The 18,773-nt window shown below is 50.8% G+C and overlaps 7 protein-coding genes across 7 annotated transcripts; 4 read left to right on the top strand and 3 right to left on the bottom strand.

The window, feature by feature from the left end:
• Positions 1-15: 15 nt before the first annotated feature.
• On the bottom strand, positions 16-1,425 carry NCS54_00742600 (Hypothetical protein; the record flags this gene model as incomplete). Its single annotated transcript, XM_053152854.1, has 1 exon — positions 16-1,425. One exon carries the CDS (start codon positions 1,423-1,425, stop codon positions 16-18), a length of 1,410 nt encoding a protein of 469 aa, XP_053008829.1.
• A 472-nt stretch (positions 1,426-1,897) lies between these two features.
• On the top strand, positions 1,898-3,389 carry NCS54_00742500 (Hypothetical protein; the record flags this gene model as incomplete). Its single annotated transcript, XM_053152853.1, has 4 exons — positions 1,898-2,386; positions 2,434-2,678; positions 2,727-3,168; positions 3,219-3,389. 4 exons carry the CDS (start codon positions 1,898-1,900, stop codon positions 3,387-3,389), a joined length of 1,347 nt encoding a protein of 448 aa, XP_053008828.1.
• Positions 3,390-3,588: 199 nt separating this feature from the next.
• NCS54_00742400 (Hypothetical protein) lies at positions 3,589-5,251 on the bottom strand (the record flags this gene model as incomplete). The annotated part of the gene is made up of 5 exons (XM_053152852.1): positions 4,895-5,251; positions 4,567-4,793; positions 4,283-4,517; positions 4,120-4,233; positions 3,589-4,053 (listed from the first exon to the last, which is right to left on the bottom strand). Exons 1-5 carry the CDS (start codon positions 5,024-5,026, stop codon positions 3,589-3,591), a joined length of 1,173 nt encoding a protein of 390 aa, XP_053008827.1. The 5' UTR covers positions 5,027-5,251.
• Positions 5,252-6,251: 1,000 nt separating this feature from the next.
• On the top strand, positions 6,252-8,163 carry NCS54_00742300 (Hypothetical protein; the record flags this gene model as incomplete). The annotated part of the gene is made up of 3 exons (XM_053152851.1): positions 6,252-6,288; positions 6,394-7,107; positions 7,217-8,163. 3 exons carry the CDS (start codon positions 6,252-6,254, stop codon positions 8,161-8,163), a joined length of 1,698 nt encoding a protein of 565 aa, XP_053008826.1.
• Positions 8,164-8,292: 129 nt separating this feature from the next.
• Positions 8,293-10,411, bottom strand: NCS54_00742200 (Hypothetical protein; the record flags this gene model as incomplete). Its single annotated transcript, XM_053152850.1, has 4 exons — positions 8,293-9,209; positions 9,771-9,939; positions 9,994-10,307; positions 10,357-10,411. The coding sequence occupies 4 exons, from the start codon at positions 10,409-10,411 to the stop codon at positions 8,293-8,295; spliced, it is 1,455 nt and encodes a 484-aa protein (XP_053008825.1).
• Positions 10,412-12,130: 1,719 nt separating this feature from the next.
• NCS54_00742100 (Amino-oxidase domain-containing protein) lies at positions 12,131-14,055 on the top strand (the record flags this gene model as incomplete). The annotated part of the gene is made up of 8 exons (XM_053152849.1): positions 12,131-12,147; positions 12,207-12,276; positions 12,336-12,416; positions 12,465-12,821; positions 12,881-13,130; positions 13,180-13,355; positions 13,426-13,862; positions 13,920-14,055. The coding sequence occupies 8 exons, from the start codon at positions 12,131-12,133 to the stop codon at positions 14,053-14,055; spliced, it is 1,524 nt and encodes a 507-aa protein (XP_053008824.1).
• A 1,074-nt stretch (positions 14,056-15,129) lies between these two features.
• Positions 15,130-16,851, top strand: NCS54_00742000 (Hypothetical protein; the record flags this gene model as incomplete). The annotated part of the gene is made up of 1 exon (XM_053152848.1): positions 15,130-16,851. One exon carries the CDS (start codon positions 15,130-15,132, stop codon positions 16,849-16,851), a length of 1,722 nt encoding a protein of 573 aa, XP_053008823.1.
• Between the last annotated feature and the right edge of the window lie 1,922 nt (positions 16,852-18,773).

The following is an 18,773-nucleotide window of genomic DNA, read 5'->3' as shown; positions in this document are numbered from 1 at the left end:
TTTTTTCTCTAACCTTTACAAGTGATTCCTCTCCGCCTCTAGCACCGCCTCCTTCAACACTCTGCAAATGTGTTTGATCTGTTCCTCTGAAACCGTGAAAGGCGGCGCAATTAGAATATGATCTCCCCTAACACCATCAACAGTACCAGTACCAGGGTACAGTGCAACGCCCTTCTCAAAAGCCAGTTGCTGCACAAGAGGGCCAAACTTGATATCAGGGCGAAACGACTCCTTTGTGGATCGATCCTTGACAAACTCGACTCCCCAGAAGAGTCCTCGTCCTCGGATGTCTCCCACGGACCTGCACTCGCCAAGTTCAGCACGCAGAGCTCTTTCGAGGACAGCTCCCATCTTGGCACATCGCGACACTAGGTCTTCTCGCTTGACAATCTTCTGCACTGCCAATGCAGCAGCGCATGAAATCGGGTGCGCTTGGTAGGTGTGACCGTGGTTGAAAGCAGCCGAGCCCCGTCTCAGAACGTCGACCACCTTCTTGTGAATCAGGACACCGGCAATAGTGGCATAACCGCCTCCAAGGCCCTTGGCGATTGTCATGATATCTGGCACAACTCCCTCCTGCTCAAAAGCAAAGAAGGTTCCAGTGCGTCCGACTCCGCACATGACTTCGTCAAGAATCAGGATGATGCCGTACTTGTCGCATAGAGATCTGACTCCCTTGAGGTAGCCCGTAGGAGCCGTGACGCAGCCTGCAGTCGCGCCGACCATGGTCTCCGCAATGAATGCAGCGACATTCTCAGGGCCAACTCGCAGAAACTCTTCTTCAAGTTCTGCAAGTAGTCTTGCTGTGAAGTCTGCTTCACTCTCGGTCTCATGCTTGTATTGGTACGCATACGCCGGAGAGACGTGCGAGACGTTGGGGTACAGGAATCCCTGGTAGGGAGTCTTGCGAGCCAGGACTGTCGAGACCGACATGGTGGCCATTGTGTTTCCATGATAACATTGTCGTCTTGAGATGATATGAACTCTCTTTGACTCGCCGTTCTCAAAGTGGTACTGTCGCGCAAGCTTCAAAGCCGACTCGACAGCTTCACTTCCACTGCCAACGAAGAAAGCCTTCTCAAGACCATGAGGGTTACCCTCAAGGATGAGATTGGCAAGCTCTTCAGCAGGTGCAGTTGTGTAAGCCTGCGTATGGACGTAGCTGACTTTTCGGGCTTGGTTGGTGATGGCCTGGATGACTTCCTCGTTGCCGTGGCCGATGAGAGCGACTGCTGCACCTCCACAGGCGTCGATGATAGTCTGTCCGCTTGCAAGCTTGAGTTCAATGCCAGATGCTGATTCGACCATGTATGGGTGTTGAATGAGTGACCGATGCATCAGACATCCTTCTTTGCTCATTGGTTTAACGGGGGTTTGATGTGAAGGGACCTCTGAGACGAGATCATCGTTTCTTGAAGGAGCCATGATGGATGAACTTGACTAGAAGAAATGTGACTTGCAACAAAGATAAAAGGTAATTATTGACTTGTCTTGATCAAAACGGCGAGAAGTTGTCTTGTTAGACTGGTATCTTTATAAGTCTCCAAAGCCGAAATCCGATGGCCCGCCGGGAATGGCTCTCCCGACGACCCGGTTGATGTCGATATGGGGCTGTCATGAGACGAACTAAGTGTAAAATCCTTCCATTTTTCTCCACTGATATCGCCGAAATCATGATCTAGAAGCCTCGGATTAGATGTCATTGTCAAAGCCGACGCCGACGGCCCGAGACAGGGAGATTTTGATCGGAGAGTCTGACTGAATTGCTATTTGTACGATCATCTTTCTCCTGTTTCTTCTTGCTTCAACTCGAACCAGGTGTGAAGACTCTCTCTCCTCTTTCAGCTTTGTTTCTTACCTTTCCGGGTCTTTCGTTATCTCTCAAGGTTCCCTCAGAATGATTGTTCGGACAGAACCTCCAGTCGCCGACTGGCCCGGCTCGTCGGCGTCCTCAGACACCGAAAAGGGCAACGAAACCGACCGTTCACAGACCGAATCCTCATCCCCTCCTGCACCAAAAACTATAGAGATCGAGTTTGACAACCCAAGAGGATGGATCCCCGTGGCGGCAGCAGCGTGCTCGTTGTTCGTCTACCTCGGCGTGATATACTCTTGGGGTATCATGCAAGTGAGACTCGTCGAGACGACATCGTCTAGTCTAACCACTTTGACGTTTGTTGGATCTTTGGGTACATCTTTCATGATATCTCTTAGTGTCTTGTCGGGTATAGCAGTTCGCAAGCTGGGATACCAAAAGACGGCACTATCAGGGGCCGTTTTGATGGGACTTGGAGAGTTTCTGGCGAGTTGGACTACGAAACATGTCGGAGCTTTGTTTGTATTTCATGGAGTTATTTTTGGCATCGGAGGAGGACTGTGCATCTTTGTGAGCCTACCCGATACCTGTTTGATACACGCCTAACACTTGTTTAGTCGTGTTCTACGGCGCCTCTCCGATGGTTCAAAAGGTACCGAGGTCTCGCAATGGGTATCGTTTTCGGTGGGGGAAGTCTCGGAGCCGCCGTAATGAGCATCGCAACAAATCTCCTCGTTAGAAACCTCGACGTCGCGTGGACGTTTCGCATCTTGGGCTTCATGCTATGGGGAGTCTGCATCCCTGCATCCTACTTTATCCAACAACCCAAGGGTTCAGCGAGTGCCAACTTGAAACTCCAATGGTAAGTCAACAGGTCTTGGAAAAAGTTTATTCTCTAATTTGGTCTCAGGTATCGCTTCAAGGAGCCGAGGTTCCTACTCATCGTGGTGGGGACGGCAATCTCGTGCTTCCCGCTGTTTATTCCGCCGTACTTTATTCCCATCTTTTCCAGATCTATGGGGTACTCTAACCAGATAGCCATCGTCATCTTAGCGGCCTGGAATCTCGCTTCTACGGTGGGCCGTGTGTTGGGCGGATACACTGCCGATGTGCTGCTCGGGCCTCTCAATAGCTTGGTACTCTGCCTGCTGTTCATTGGCCTGAGCTCCCTCGTTGTCTGGCCATTGGCCTCCACAGTTGGCATATTCTCCGTGTTTTTGATCTTCAACGGTATCGGATGCGGCGCCTTCTTTAGTCTGGTCCCTCCCATGATCGGGGCCACGATGGGAGCCGAGAACACCCTGGGCATCCTCCCCATCCTATGGACGACTTGGTTCTGCGGCTTCTTCTTTGTAAGTTGGCCATTGCTTTCGTGAAACATGTGCTAAAACGGTTCCTTTAGGGTACGCCTATCGCATCTGGAATCTACTCACTAGCCGGAGATACCCGTGACCAAGGGGTCGAGGAGTTTCGTCCTGCCGCGTACTACGCTGGAGCCATGTCCCTGGTCGGGTTATTTTTTATCCTGTACATTCGCTTCACTCAGGCGAAGCGTCTCCTAGTCCGTATTTAGAAGGTTTCATCTGTTTGCGGCGATAATATTACATTATTGGTATCCTTGCGCGGCGTGAGCATCCCGTCCAAAACCCGAGTCACCGACTCGTGGTCTCTGCGCTACATGTCTATATACGTTATTTTATACTTTATCCACTCCATGACGAATCGCATTGATCTTCCCCGTTATCGATACACTGAGTATGGGGTTCCCGGGTTTAATACTGCTGGGGCGTTCTAGCCGAGGCTTTGAAACCCCAGTCGTTCGCCGGGCCCCTTGGACCATCCCTTGCCTCCACTGCGGACGCGGCCTCCGACTGGATGCTGATCTCTTGCGCAATAATGATACCACCGTTTCCATCCTTGTTGGTAGACCTGCCATCGCTGTCTTCGGGCAAGATGTGCTCGTCGCTGCCCCAAGCCGTAGGTTGAGGAACAGATAGTGGGTGCGTTCGCGTCTGCGTCTTTCGGGTGCCGAATCGACTTCCACCCATCTCGCTGCTTCGAAGCTGGTGACTCTCGCCGTTGGACTTTGTCTGTCGACTGAAAAGGACGCTCAGGCCGATCATGCTGGCACCCTTTCGGATCAGGGGCTGGATGATCGGCAGGTTCGTTACGATGATGGCCACAAATGTTTCTCGACAGGCCCAAGAGCTGCCCGACACAGCTCCTTCAGGTCCCGACTAGATGGAACGAACAGTTAATAAGATGACATGCATTGAGGCATGGGGATGGTGGGTTGGGCTTACTGAGAGAATGGTCACTGCTCGAATTGTGCCAGCCATCATGATGAAGAGAGCACCGCTGAATAAAAGCATAAGAGTAAGTCTGCGTCGCAAACTGATATTTACACCCCAGAGAAGCTAGTCGAGTCAGCACAAGGAACAGGGTTTAGGTGGGGAAAAGACTGACAGGTAGCGGGATCGAGAGCAGATAGATGTCAGTCAAGATGTTGGGGATAACCACGACCAAGACGTAGGCGGGCGAGTTTGTCGGTCTGCACAGAGTTCCCGGGTCTGGGGTGACCTGCCAGAAGTGGTGGAATGGTTGACATGAGAGGAGGATCGTGAGAGCGACGGCCGCGTAGGTGACTGCGAGGATAACGTATGCGAGCTTCACACGGGTCTTGAGGTGCGCCAGACCAGATCTGCCCAAGTTAACCTTTGTCCATTGCGTTTTTCATGTGTCGAGCATACGTGAGTCGGCCGTAAAAGGCAGTGACGCAGAACTTGAGGCTCCAGAGGATGCAGGCGTAAAACGACCAGCCGATAACCTGGATCTTGGAACCCCAGACGCGATTGTAGTGTTCCCGAGAGTTTGGATCGATGTTGGCTCTCTCGGCGTCCGTCATGTAGCTATTAGTGAGGCCTTGGAATTTGGCGCCGACTAGATACGCCGCTACTGTCTCTGCCGTGAAGACGAGCTGTACAACAAGAATGAAGATCGTCAGTATCTGTCTCTGCGGGCTGCATTCCTTCTGTTGGTTCACGAACCAACAGGTGGGTTTCACTTGGCACTACTCACCCCAGTAAAGGGCATCAGGTAATCGTCGAGCTGCCATGCGGCCGGTCCAACTTGGCGCCATCGCACACCGACTCGGACGCCGATGGTGATTAGGCCGATGGAGAGGAGGACGAACTGCTCTTCGATGCCCATGACGACATGCTCTTGCGCTTCGTTGAAGGATTTAGGAAGCGACCCGAGGGATTGGAACGAAGAGGGGAGAAAAAGAAAATAAGGAGGGACTGAACTGGAGAAAAAAGATGTGTGGATTGTCTGGAATAAATCGGGAGCATATCTTGGTGTGTATGCGCCCTCAGATTTTAGCTTTATGAGAACATTCCAACTCGTTTCAACACGTCTTTTCGCCTCTCTAACAAAAACCAAGCAAACCCCTGCCCCAACCGTCAATGTTCCATCCGTCCTTTTGTGCGACTCTTCCCTGCGCGGTGATAACACGGACACGCTGGGTGGTGGCGGCTGCGGCTCCGCTACTCACTTTTCTTCAGCACACAGACACTGCAACACGACGCTAAGGGAGAACAAAGAGAGAGGCTAGACAGGCCCCCTGCAGATCATGACCCCGTTTCCCCCTCATGGCGCAAACCATCTAGATAAGGAGAAGATCATCGCGTTATGAAATTCCGGCAGATGCGGCATAAAGGGGCAATCCCCCCTCTGCGGCCCCCTGCGGCCCGCGGGATCTGCGGAGTCGTCCGAGGGGTAAACCGCATTCGGAACGGGTGGGGAATAGGTCACAGGATCATCAAGGGCAAGCCATGCTGCTGCCAAGGTCTTGTTTGGACTGAGCTTGGGGCTTCAGCTGGGGTTTAAGCCAGGGCTCCAGTTGACGGGGAGTAATGAAAGGTCTTTCCGCGACTGGGCAAGCAACGAAGACCGGATCCAGCCAGAAGAGCCAAGAAGGTCACCTAGTCAGTGGGGAACGTTGGAGAGGGATGAACCCTGTAGACGTCTCGGAAACCTACCGGCGTTGCATCAGTTCCCACGTGTGGAGAGTGTTCACTGTTGGTTCTGCCTCTTCTCCTCGCTGTGCAATGCCTTCTGCTATTGACACCGAGCACGTTTTGTACGCGATTCAGGTTACAGAGTTCATGGAAGGAAAAAGCCCCTTCCGAGGTTGCATTACACGCCAATGACGAGGACAGCCCGGGCTGAGTAAGACCGAAGGGCGAGAGAGGAAAGCGTCTTATCACGGCCTTCTTAATTCTCCCCTCCCCCTCTTCCAATGCGATCTGCACGGTGACTATTGGAAATCATTCCTTTTTTTTGCTTTAATATCCTGGATCCTAGCCGAGGTTGCCGTTACACACAAACTTTTGCACTGACTCGTCCTTTTGTCTGATCGGAAAGGACAAGCCCAATGGCGTCGTTAACTTATGATTTTATCATCGTCGGAGGTATGTCATAATCCGCATCCCGCCCACGCGCATGACTCGCACCTCGCCTCTCCACCCTTGTCTCTTAGGAAAGACCCATTAACGCGTTTGCGTTTCCGCACACAGGTGGCCCTGCCGGAAGCGCTGTCGCCGCCGGCCTTGCCCGTTCCGCCAAGAAGCCCAGCGTCCTCCTCCTCGAGGCCGGAGGTTCCAACGAGGACCGCAACCTGAGGGTCGACGGCCAACGGTGGATCACGTTTATGAACCAGGAGCTCAACTATGGCTACAAGACGGCGCCGCAGGAGCACTGTGATAACCGCGAGCTGGATTACTCGCGGGGTAAGGGTCTAGGCGGTTCCAGCGCCATTAACTTTGGCGTCTACACGGTCGGTGCCCGTGATGACTACGAGGAGTGGGCGCGTATCGTCGGTGACGACGCGTACCGTTGGGATAAGATCCAGCCTCGCTTCAAGGCACTCGAGACGTTCCACGGTGACCTCCCTGGTGGCATCGACTCCAAGTATGCCGCCCCCAAGGCCGAGGACCACGGTAGCTCTGGTAAGCTGCACGTTGGCTACGCCAGCGAGTGGGAGAAGGACCTCCCTCCTGTGTTGGATCTCTTTGAGAAGGCTGGTTTCCCTCTCAACCCCGACCACAACTCAGGCAACCCTCTTGGCATGTCGGTCTTGATCAACTCTAGCAACAAGGGACTTCGGTCAACGTCCAATGACTTGCTGACTCCTGTGCCGGAGAATCTGACGATTGTTACGTCGTCCCCTGTTCAAAAGGTTATCCTTGAGGGTACCAAGGCTGTTGGTGTTGAGGCCAACGGCAAGCAATGTGAGTCTTGTTTCATCTCTGATTTTAAGGATGTACCATCCCTTTATCTGGAATCCATCAAGATGAAGAAAAAGAAATCATTTCTCACACATGTACTGACGCTGCATAGACTTCGCCTCAAAGGATGTCATCCTCTCCGCCGGCTCCCTAGACACCCCCAAGATCCTTATGCACTCTGGCATCGGCCCCAAGGACCAGCTAGAAAAGTTCAACCTCCCCGTCGTCAAGGATGTGCCACGCATCGGACAGGGTCTCCGAGACCACATGTTCTGCCCCCTTGTCTACACCCGCAAAGAGGGCGACACAGACCGCGCGCCCTTCTACGGAGACGAAAAGATCATGGAGGAGGCACTTGAGCAGTGGAAGCGCGACGGCACTGGTCCTTGGACAAAGTTTGCCTGCGAGGTCGGCATTGGCTGGTTCAAGCTCGACAAGCTGGTGCAATCTGAAGAGTTCAAGGCTTTGCCTGCTGAGGAGCAAAATTTCCTGAACAAGGAGACGGTGCCTCACTACGAGATCCTGACACACTTTCCCATCCACTGGTTCATTCCCAACTTTCCCAAGTCGGCACTCAACTACTCTTGTATCCTCATCTTTTACTACAACGCTCAGAGCCGTGGAGAGGTTACGCTGCAGTCGGCCGATCCCAACGTGCCTCTCAAGTTCGACCCCAAATTCCTCTCCACGCCGTTTGATCGTCGTGCAGCTATCGAGGCTCTCCGCGATGCTTTCCGCCTTGCCAAGTCAGACGGATACGCCAAGGATAACGTGGAGACGCTTGCAGGTCCCAAGGGCGATTCTGATGAGGACCTCCTTGCTCACTGGCGACAGACCATCTCTTCGAGCTGGCACATGACCGGAACGACAAAGATGGGCAAGCCTGGCGATGCAGAGGCAGTTGTTGATAACGACTTCAAGCTTATTGGCTTTGAGAACTTGCGGATTGCGGATATGGGTGTCGTGCCCATCATAGCCAGCTGCCACATTCAGGCCGTCGCCTATGTCACTGGAGTTACTTGCGCTGAAAAGTTGATTGCCGAGTACAATCTGGCGTGAGGCTGAGCACCGGGAATTAAAAGCAAATAATACGATAACCTCCCATGGCGAAGGACAAATAGTTATCTCCGACGAAGTACAGCTTCGTTATATCTAGAGCGTATCAATACAAATATGTAAAAGTAACAATCAATTTTCTCCAGCCCTATCCATGTATGTCTTCACAAACAAGGGACGGCACTCTACCTCTCCCAAATAGACAAGGTCACTAGCCTCTCCCGCCTCGAAAATGGCGTCTCTCTCGGCTGGGTCCATCTCTTCCCAGTACTCGTCGTCGAAACACCTGGGCTCGATTCTATATCCCCAATAGTCCCCAAACTCATGATCGTCCCAGTGAAAGTCGTTTGCAGAGAACGAGATTCTCTCGATTGGCTCGCAGTGATGGTACCATTCTTGGATGAAATTCATGCCCCCGTCAAAAGCGTCCGGGTCTTCGTAGTCAAAGAGGTTAATCTCCACTTCGATATGCAACTCGCTCCAGTTGTCTAACAGCCTCTGTAGAGGTTCCATCCACGCTGTCGGATACATAAACCATTCACCTTCCCAAAGAACAAACTTCACAGTCCGTACGGCAGGGAGGTGTTGCTTCATCCAGAGAAGTTCATGCACCACTCTTCTCGGAAAGTCGGCTCCTGCTTCATGATCTCTCCAGAAGTCGCCGTAGTATTTTCTTATTCCGTTTCTGTCAAATGAGTTATCCGGGTAGCGCGCCTCTTTCGTCTGCACAATCTCGACAATGATTTTGTCTGTGTGCATCTTCATCCTGCGTGTGGTCTTGTTTATGTCTTGCGCAAAAGTTCTGTTGCTGATGACGTATTCGCTGGGTTCTTGAAAGGGGATAACTATGGCGTGCTTTTTGTAGAGACGATGTTGGAGTTCTTCGGTGATCATCCAGTGAATGTAAAGCAGAGGACATGATTCTGGGGTGTATGCTGTCTTGGCAGTGTATAGGTTGCTAAATTCGACAGGTTCCAGGGCGAGGTCATAAATCATTTCCCTGATTTCTCTGGAGAGGCGAAAGAAGCCTGGAAGCAGCGCCGTCGTGACTGAGACGAGCGATGGCAATTGCTCGTCCCGTGAATATTGACACCGCGGAATCATGGATAGACACTGAGAAGCATGAATGCAGTCAACAGAAGAAATGGTGAGATTTGAAAATATGGTTTATTTATGCCCCAGCTGCCACATCAAGATGAAACGCATCAAAGCGTTGGCTGCCTAAAAATGGAGTCGTCAACAGCTGATGCCAAGAGGGCACAGCACCAACAAGCGAAGTGAACAATCTCACGGTCCTCAACCAACATTCAAAGACGACAAGAGCCAACATTCACGGCGGGAAAATTTCGATAGTCATGCCATCTTTTGCTCTAATGTTGCAGGAAATCCTCGTACAGCTAGGGGTCGTCCAACAGCTCTTTTGCAGTGCTCCTTTCTTCAAGGCACCATGTCAACATCCTCTTTACAAAATGGATGAACCTTGTCTTTTCTTCGCCACTCATGTTGTTGATAGAGTCTTTCTAAAGTAAAATTGGCAGGGATTCTGCTGGGGTCTTTGAGGTCACCTAAACACATTAGCAAGAAGACCTTCTCGAAAGTAACCGACTCACCGGTTTTCTGGTAGAACATGGAAGTTCTTTGACCCTTGGACAAAAAATCCTTAGGAGGAGGCCCTATCAGTGCTGTTATTTGACCCAAGTGAGTCTGGTCGTCGTATTCATCTGGTTCATCAGGAGTCGCAGGGTTGAAAAGTGCCTTGCCTTGGAGCAAGTCCCACAACTATGATAGTGAGTTAATGGCTTGTTCCTTATTATAGAATAAAATGAAACTTACTATCACACCGAGGCTCCATATGTCTGCCGAATACGTGCAACCAACGTTGAGGATAACTCCTGGCGCTCGATATATCTCAGCTTGGATGGTACCCGTGTGGATTTGTCCTGGTGTTGTTCTAACCGAGAAATCAAAGTCGACAATTTGGATGATTCCCGTTGGTTTAGCAAGCGTCCCGTAGTTATTTCGAGAGAGGTAAATAGTGCGTCCGTCAATGTACTTCTGTGGCAGTGGGTTGTCGAATTCATGCTTGGCATCTCGATCAAAGATGGCCGGGTCTTCGATTTTCACCATTATATTGTCGGGCTTAAGGTCTGGTTCATTGATCAGTAGGTTTTTAGTCGGATTGCAAAATAGCATTACCTGTATGGATTATGTGACATTCTGTGTGCAGGTAATGAAGAGCATGCAAGATCATTTGTACCAAGATCTTGAGGGTATCCGGAGGAATGCCGTTGTTGATATATCTTCTGTGGTAGAGCCATAAAGGCTCACGCAGAGCTTCCAAGACAAGACACACGTGGCTTCTTGAGGTACTGTTGATTGAGAAAGAGTCGGAAAGCTTCCTAACGAAATGCCAGCTTTTATGGTTAGGATTCACGCGAGAAATGTGATGCATGGTGTCGACCTCGTTTGTTGGTGGAACTAGTCGCGAAGCGTGGCTGCTTGCATTGACCTTGACGGCTACATACTTGTCTTCCAACCATCGCCAACCACCGAGGCTTAGATTTTGTCACGCTGGGTTGCCGATATGAAGTTAGGAACTAACCGATCAAGGTCTCGAGTAAGCCATACGGTTGAATTGGCGCCGTAGCCCAGTTTCGTCGCAACTTGATATCTGCCGTTTAGAACTTGTTCCATGTGGACAGGGTAGAAACGACTAGGATTGTAGTTGGGCGCCTTTTCCTCCTCGATGGGTATGGTAGGGTCAAGTCCCGGTGCGAAGACGGACGATTTGGGCCATGGCCGCCGGTAGAGCGCTGCAAGAGGTCGAACTTTCATCATCCTGCACATGGCGGGACATGGCTGATTGCTCAAGGCAAGGTGGCTGGGACAACTCAAACCAAAATGAGGCGGGAGGGGTGCATGTGACAATTTGCACGTGACCAAACCACCTCTTGGAAATACTGCCTCACAATTAGAAAAGGAAGGCGTTTCGAATCTTTTGCATAATTAGACCCTTTCCTGAAGATATCATGTTAATCTACTCTGTCATTGTTGGCATAATGGCAAAGGCACCACTGCTTGAATGAATAGTAAGATCAGCCATGGTGGCTCAAAACATAGCTACGAGCATACGAGGTCTCACACAGCCTAACACGATAATATACACGAAAAGTATACTTGACCATAGTACTCGTTGACTTTCCATCCGAACTTCAGTTAGTTTCTTTACATGGATTCAAGTCGGCTTTGACCTCTGGGTAGTTTGGAGCTCATTTGGCTAACCAATAAGCCCTGGTTTCCCCAAGCTCTGGTTTTGCAAACTATGACAAGTCTGCGATTTTCTTTTCCTAATAAACACCTATAAGTGGAGGGCCCGCCCAAGAAAACAAAGGGAGAAATTACTCAGAGATCCATGCGGGGCTGTGTAGTAGAAGCGATAAGCTGTACAGGAGGATCACTCCAGGGCAAGTCCAAACTGAAACCTCTAGATTCGAGTCACCGTACGTAGCTGAAACAGCATCAAGTTATTGGGCTAGATATTGCGCTTCTCGTATCTGAATGACGTCTAATCAAGGGTTTTAAATGAGGTTGCGATAAATATAACAACAACGGGAGGCTCAGCCACACTGGCAAATTACAGGAACGCACCTCGCTAAGCCAGACTTCTAAAAATGGGTATAGGTCTCACCAACTTGCCCTATTGATCTACAGACAGTTGAGGCATGGTGATAGCATGTCGACATTCACCTGCCATATGAGGCAATGTGAGTGATTGCCAACTCGCTATCATTGGAGGATTGGGATGATGAGGAATCTCTTCATCTTAACGAATTGTTGCATCTCAGAATAGTCGAACCCCTCCATGCTTACATTGAGCGATCAATTCATCATTAAAAGATGAGCTCCCCCAGGATAGCTTACTTTGGTTTCTAACGATAATACAAGCAAAGACTGCTGATCACGCCCTATCATGTCTCACAACGAAATGTGCGTATTTACGTGGAGAATTTCTTTGGGCATGATGTAGAATACTAACAAATATCAAGTCAAGTCGACGTCCTGGTCATTGGAGCTGGACCAACTGGTCTCGGTGCTGCCAAGCGCCTCCAACATCTGGTATTTGAACCCGTGTTGGACAAGGAACTCTGGATCTGTGAACTGATACTTCCTCGTAGAACAGTGCTTCTTGGCTTATCGTCGACTCCAACAAAACTCCGGGCGGTCTTGCCTCTACCGATACCACTCCCGAAGGCTTTGTGAGATTTCTTCACACCCTCAAGCCATTTTGAAGCTCACATGTGCAGTTGTTCGATGTTGGTGGACACGTCATCTTCTCCCACTACAAGTATTTTGACGACTGCCTCAACGAGGCCCTGCCAAACTCTGACGACTGGTACGAACACCAACGCATCTCGTATGTCCGCTACCAGGGCCTTTGGGTCCCGTATCCTTTCCAGAACAACATTGCGGTCCTTCCCAAGGAAGAGCAGGCTAGATGCCTTGGTAGTCTGATAGACGCTGCTCTTGAAGCTCGTGGGAGGGCTCCGTCTGATAAGCCGCGCAACTTTGATGAGTGGAACATCAGAAACGTTGGAGAGCGCTTGAACGAGATCTTTATGCGCCCTTACAACTTTAAAGTCTGGGCCATCCCCACAACCGAGGTATGCTCCATTGCCAAAGGCCATGTTTCACTGAGTGCTGACATGTTTTCCCTCACCAGATGAACGCTACATGGGTTGGAGAGAGAGTTGCTGCTCCCAACCTCAAGCTTCTCACTACCAACGCCATCCTCGGTAAAGTAGCTGGCGGCTGGGGCCCCAATGCGACTTTCCGCTTCCCTGCCAAGGGAGGCACTGGCGGTATCTGGACTGCCGTCGCCGACACCCTCGACAAGGAAAAGACCCGATTCGGTGATCACGGTGCGGTGGCGAAGGTATATGCTGACTCGAAGACAGCCCACCTCAAAGACGGTATGTGTTGTTCATGACCCAGAAATCCTCGCTGATTACCTTTGTCTAGGAACCATTGTTAAGTATGGGGCTCTCATCTCTACCATGGCGATTGATCACTTAGCCGAGACAATGGGCGATGAAAAGCTTCAGCAGCTGGCAAAGCCTCTCTACTACTCTTCTACAAACGTCATCGGTATTGGCGTTCGCGGAGAGCGTCCTGAGCGCATCGGTGATAAATGCTGGGTAAGCCACTTCTTCACATTGCCATCTAAGCTTGACTTTGTTGGATAGTACATGGACTAACGCAGTGCAGCTGTACTTCCCTGAAGACAACTGCCCCTTCTACCGAGCCACAATCTTTTCCAATTACTCTCCGTTCAACCAGCCCAGTGAAGAAGTCAAACTTCCCACCAAGCAGCTGGCGAACGGGGAAGTGCCTACCTCATCCGAGCCTACGCCCGGCCCCTACTGGTCCATCATGCTCGAAGTCTCCGAGTCTTCACACAAGCCTGTCAACCAGGAGACTCTGCTCGAGGAAACCATCAAGGGTCTCATCAACACAGACCTTCTGAAGCCCGAGGACGAGATTGTGAGCACTTACGTCCGACGCTTCGATCATGGATATCCTACTCCTACTCTTGAGCGGGATGGTGCATTGGCAGAAGTCCAGCCTTACCTCTACGGCAAGAACATTCTCTCTCGTGGTCGGTTTGGGGCCTGGAAGTACGAAGTTGGAAACCAAGACCATAGGTAAGTCAACTTAGTTCCAAACTTTCCAACAAGCGAGTTTAACACCATCTGCTCTAGCTTCATGCAAGGAGTCGAGAGCGTCGATCACATTCTCTCTGGCAGCGTTGAGCTCACAATGTCATACCCGGACTTTGTCAACACTCGTGCCAACACCGAACGTCGTCTTGCCGGACTGCAAGGAATTCAGATCTAGGTTTCGGACAACTATGAAGAGTTGTGAGGGGATGAGGAGATGCAAAAATGATGGACTTTATTTCTTGCCCTTGCCACCAGCCTGGCCCAGGGACTTTTCTGCTTCTGCTTCTACTGCACATTACTGGGCTATTCTTTAAATATCGACACATAAGTGATACAGCCAGTCGAAGTTTTGAAAACATTTATTCTCTTCATTTCGTCTTTCTTGGTCGCATCAAAACACCCTGCATCGCCCGAGTCTGGTAACGGGAAGCTATTCCAGTTCTTTCCATACGATACGGAGTCTATCCCACGTGCTAGCTAAGACCTGGGCATGCTACTCCCGCCTTGAACCTTGAACATCACACCTCGCGCCAAGCTCATCTCCCCGCTCCTCGAGTAACTTCAGATAAGCCCTAGGGTTTCTTGCGCGGCAAGCTAGGCAAGAGTCTCACGTGGAGATTCTAAATCAAAAGAAGACCCAGAGTACATGTACATCGGCCGAGTCGGCCGATCTTCCAGAGGCCTCATCCCGACCATGATCCCAAGAGTGGTGCCCAGAGATCACCAAGCGATACGATAATGGTAAGACTGTCCCACATATGATAACGAGACTGCGGGAAGTATCGCTTATACGGTGGGACTTGGGCAGAGCTTTCTCTATCACGTTGCATTTCCCCATGTTGTGACGTAGCCGCCAAGGCCTGATGGCTTACAAGATAGGACAGCTAAAAGGCTAGTGACCTGACAAGAGTGAATCCTACTGTCACCTACCGAAAAAGGTATATGAAAGCCCATGTACGACTGGTGATTTCAAAAGTTCCCGAAGAGGGACGAGCGGGGAACCCTGCCACAACTTTGTAGAGATACGGCGTGTCAAGCCGACGTGAATCTACGGACGTCGCTCCCGACACAAACACGGCGTGTCATGCCGATGAGGAATTGGGTTGTAGTATCGTGCCTTCAGAGGCCTCTGTGTATAAGTTGAAGTCAGTCCCGAAGGTTGTGGCTGAAGCAAAATACCCCCCCATCATCAACTTTCAGATAAAAACTTGACTCCTTCTTATCTTCGATTGGAATCGGTTATACCAAAATGGCTTTGGCAGCTCTAGGAGGCCATGCCGCAAGCTCATGGGCATCATTGGGGATAGCTCTTACCAGTGACTCCCTTAACATGTCCATGGCCGACCACGTTATCCGTGTCCAAGCGGATCTCGGCGAACTGGGAGAGTTCTACAATATTGATATTGCCCCTCGACGCTACGAAGCTTTAGAAATCTATCACGAAAATGAGCTGGAACTTCTCACCAAGATCGACTTTGACGGACTTGACCAGGAGGGCAAGGTGGACTACATCATGCTCCGGACCTTTCACACTCGGCAACTGAACAACTTGGATCTTCAAAAGGCTTCACAAGAAAAGTTCTATCCGCTTTTGCCATTTGCAGATGGTTTGATCGGACTTCTTGAGGCCCGTCAAGATGTTGAGCCGATGAAAGCCAAGGAGACTGCCAAGACCCTCAACGACATTACAAAGTCCATCTCGGAAGTTCAAACAAAGGTTGAGGGTGGCAAATTCAATGTTACCGAGACGACGGGCTATCTTGCTTCAAAGGCTATCAAAGGTCTTCTTGAGCATTTTGCAGAATGGTTCACATTTTACTCGACTTACGATCCCTTGTTCGACTTTTGGGTCACGACGCCCTGGCAAACTGCAAACTCTACGCTGAGCACATACCTGACCGTTGTGGAGGCGAAATTGGCCGGCATGAATCAGAAGGATAGAAAAGACGCCATCATTGGAGAACCCATAGGCCGCAAAGGTTTAAAAGTCGAGCTGGAGGCTGAAATGATCCCGTACACTCCCGAGGAGCTCATCGAGATTGGCAACCAAGAGTTTGAGTGGTGCGAGAAGGAGATGATCAAGCAGTCCGAGGCAATGGGATACGGTAAGGACTGGAAGAAAGCTCTCGATCATGTTAAGAATGACTACATGGACCCTGGCAAGCAGACTGAGCTGGTGCGCGAACTGGTTGTTGAAGGAAGCCTGTTTGTCACTGAGCGCGACCTTGTCACGGTTCCTCCGCTGGCCAACTCGACCTGGCGCATGTCCATGATCGAAGCCGAACGTCAAAAGGTGTCTCCCTTCTTCCTTGGTGGGCCAACCATCCAAGTGTCGTACCCGGTAGTGTCGATGGAACACGACCTGAAGCTCATGGTGATGCGGGGGAACAACAAGCACTTTGCCCGTGCAACGGCGTTTCACGAGATGTTCCCAGGGCATCGACTGCAGCTGTACATGGCAGAAAGATACAATTCTCACAGGCGATACATTTTTGACACGCCCTTCTTCGTAGAGGGCTGGGCTCTATATTGGGAGATGCTCTTCTACGCCAGGGACGACTTCCACCATTCGCCAGAGGGTAGAATCGGAGCTCTCTGGTGGCGGATGCACCGCTGCCTGCGCATCATCTTCTCGCTCAAGTTCCACCTCGGAGAGATGACGGCGCAGGAAGCAGTGGATCTCTTGGTTGATAGGATCGCCCACGAGAGGAGCAACGCCGAAGGCGAGGTGAGACGGTCGGTCGAGGGAAGCTATTCGCCGCTCTACCAGGCTGGGTACATGCTGGGCGCTCTCCAGCTGTGGAAGCTGAGGGAGATGGTGGTGGACACCAAGGAGCTCTCGGAGAAGGAGTATCACGACGCCATCTTGAAGACGGGGATGTTGCCTATCGAGATGGTCAAGGCCTTGATCACTGGCGATGAGCTGTCACGGGACTTCAAGCCTGAGTGGAAATTCTATGACTTTGATTAAGGGGGTACCCAAGACAATTAATAGGAGGTTCGCTCTATGAAAGATAGGAAAAGAAAGGAAATCCGTTCTAAGAAACCCATGTAGTCAACCTAGTGTAAGTCCAACCGTCCAAGCCATTCCTGCTTCAGCATCACACTATCGGCCCAATCTTGATGGCCTCCTTGAGACCTGCATCATCCCGCACCTTCTCCCGCTTGGCCTTGAAGTTTTGGTAGCTTTCATAGAACAACTCTAGAGTCTTGACGATCTGGTCGTCACCAAACTGCTGGACGCGAAGGTGTTTGACATCGACTCCTAGCTTCTTGAGCGTGTCACTGCGCTTGACAATGCGCAGCGACTCTAGTTGGGATCCGAGGATTTGCTTGCAGAATTGTGCCGCGAGGGAGACTTGGGCCTTCTGCATGTAGTTGCCAAAGTCATTCATGGCATCCCCCACTGAGCATCCGTGTTAGTGAAGCCTCGACAATCCTGACAGCCAGGAAGTTTACTCACAGTCTTGGACGGTGCGTCGCTTTTGGAGTCGTTGGCAAAACGCAACTACCTTCATGCCCCCGGCCGAAGACAAGAATGCCGATACGGGGCCGAAGCCAGGTATAAAGGACAAAACCGCCGTGCCGACCAGGATGTTCATTTTGTTGTCAACCACGTACGGCTCGCTGCCATGCATCTTGAGAAGCGGCTCAGTGAGCTTTCCCATAAACAATTCGAACTGTGAAAAGTGAATGACAGCGCGCTGCATCAAGATAAGGCTGTCTAACAAGTCTTGGTCACCAATGGCTAGGCAAGAAGTTAGCTAGTTGGAGAGGCGCAGCCGGGTCACGCACCTCGCCCCTTGGACAAGTTCTCAATGCAGCCTTGAACCTGGCGAGAAAGAATTTGGACATGCCAAAAGGAGGTCAGAGATTCGTTCCACAACGCCTCAATTTCCTTGGTGATAGTCCCATCGACAACAGACGGGTGCTCACCAATGCCTTTGAGCCACTTTAAATAGGCGGTCAGCGAGGAGGCAGAGGTACATATGCAAGCAGAGTGAAATACGAACCTGAGCTAGGACCCCGCTCTCCTTGTCGCTTTTGAGCAGCTTGATACACATGTCGACGTCTTTTAAAAGAGGAACATCTCCAAATGTGATCTGCAAGAACATCGTGAAGAGCTCAAGGCAGTCAAGTGGCACATCCAAGAGCATGCACATCCTAGAAAGGGAAGGGGAAAAGACATTAGATACACATTCCGAACAGAATGACTTGTCTTACCGCTTGACCACGAAGTCCCGCTCTGTGACAGAACAACCACTAGCGTAGGCCTGAGATTCAACCTCGAGAGACTGCAGAACTATGAAGTCTGTAAATTTCGTGTGCAAATCGTCTGGAATTGCATTTCCGACCGGGTGTATGGTTACGTAGAGCGGCTTGTCCTTTCGTCTTTTGAACATTTCGGGGAGATGGAAGTTGATCGTGCGGACGAAGACCACCCGAAGGGTCGTCTGGGCAAATTCTAGGTTGTCGCCTCCATAGTGGAGGTTGACCTGGACGAAGAGAGCAAAACGAATTAGCATGTCGTCAAAAATCGTAAAATGGAGACGGCTAAAGCAGTCCATAGAAGTAACACAACCATGGATAGGTATGTGACTCACCTCGATGGGGACGAAGTCCTCTCCAGAGTCTGCCGCGATCAACTTTGCTCGGTGAGACCCTGCAAAACGGGGCAACAAAGAGAGTGGCACCTTAGCGCTGTTACTGGCCGCCGCCACTGGGTATTGTCAGTCAGTAAGCAGTGGTAGAGGTTGAATTAAAAGATTGTCCTCGCCACTGAGTAGTTCCTGTTACCGACCTGGGGTACTCAAACTAACCGGGGTTGGGCTATCATGGCCCTTGTAATTATTAGACAGGGCCTGCAGTAATCAAATGGCATGTATCCAATGA

Source organism: Fusarium falciforme, chromosome 5 (assembly GCF_026873545.1).
Source record: "Fusarium falciforme chromosome 5, complete sequence".
NCBI lineage: Eukaryota > Fungi > Ascomycota > Sordariomycetes > Hypocreales > Nectriaceae > Fusarium > Fusarium falciforme.
This window is presented reverse-complemented; position numbering and strand designations above follow the sequence as displayed.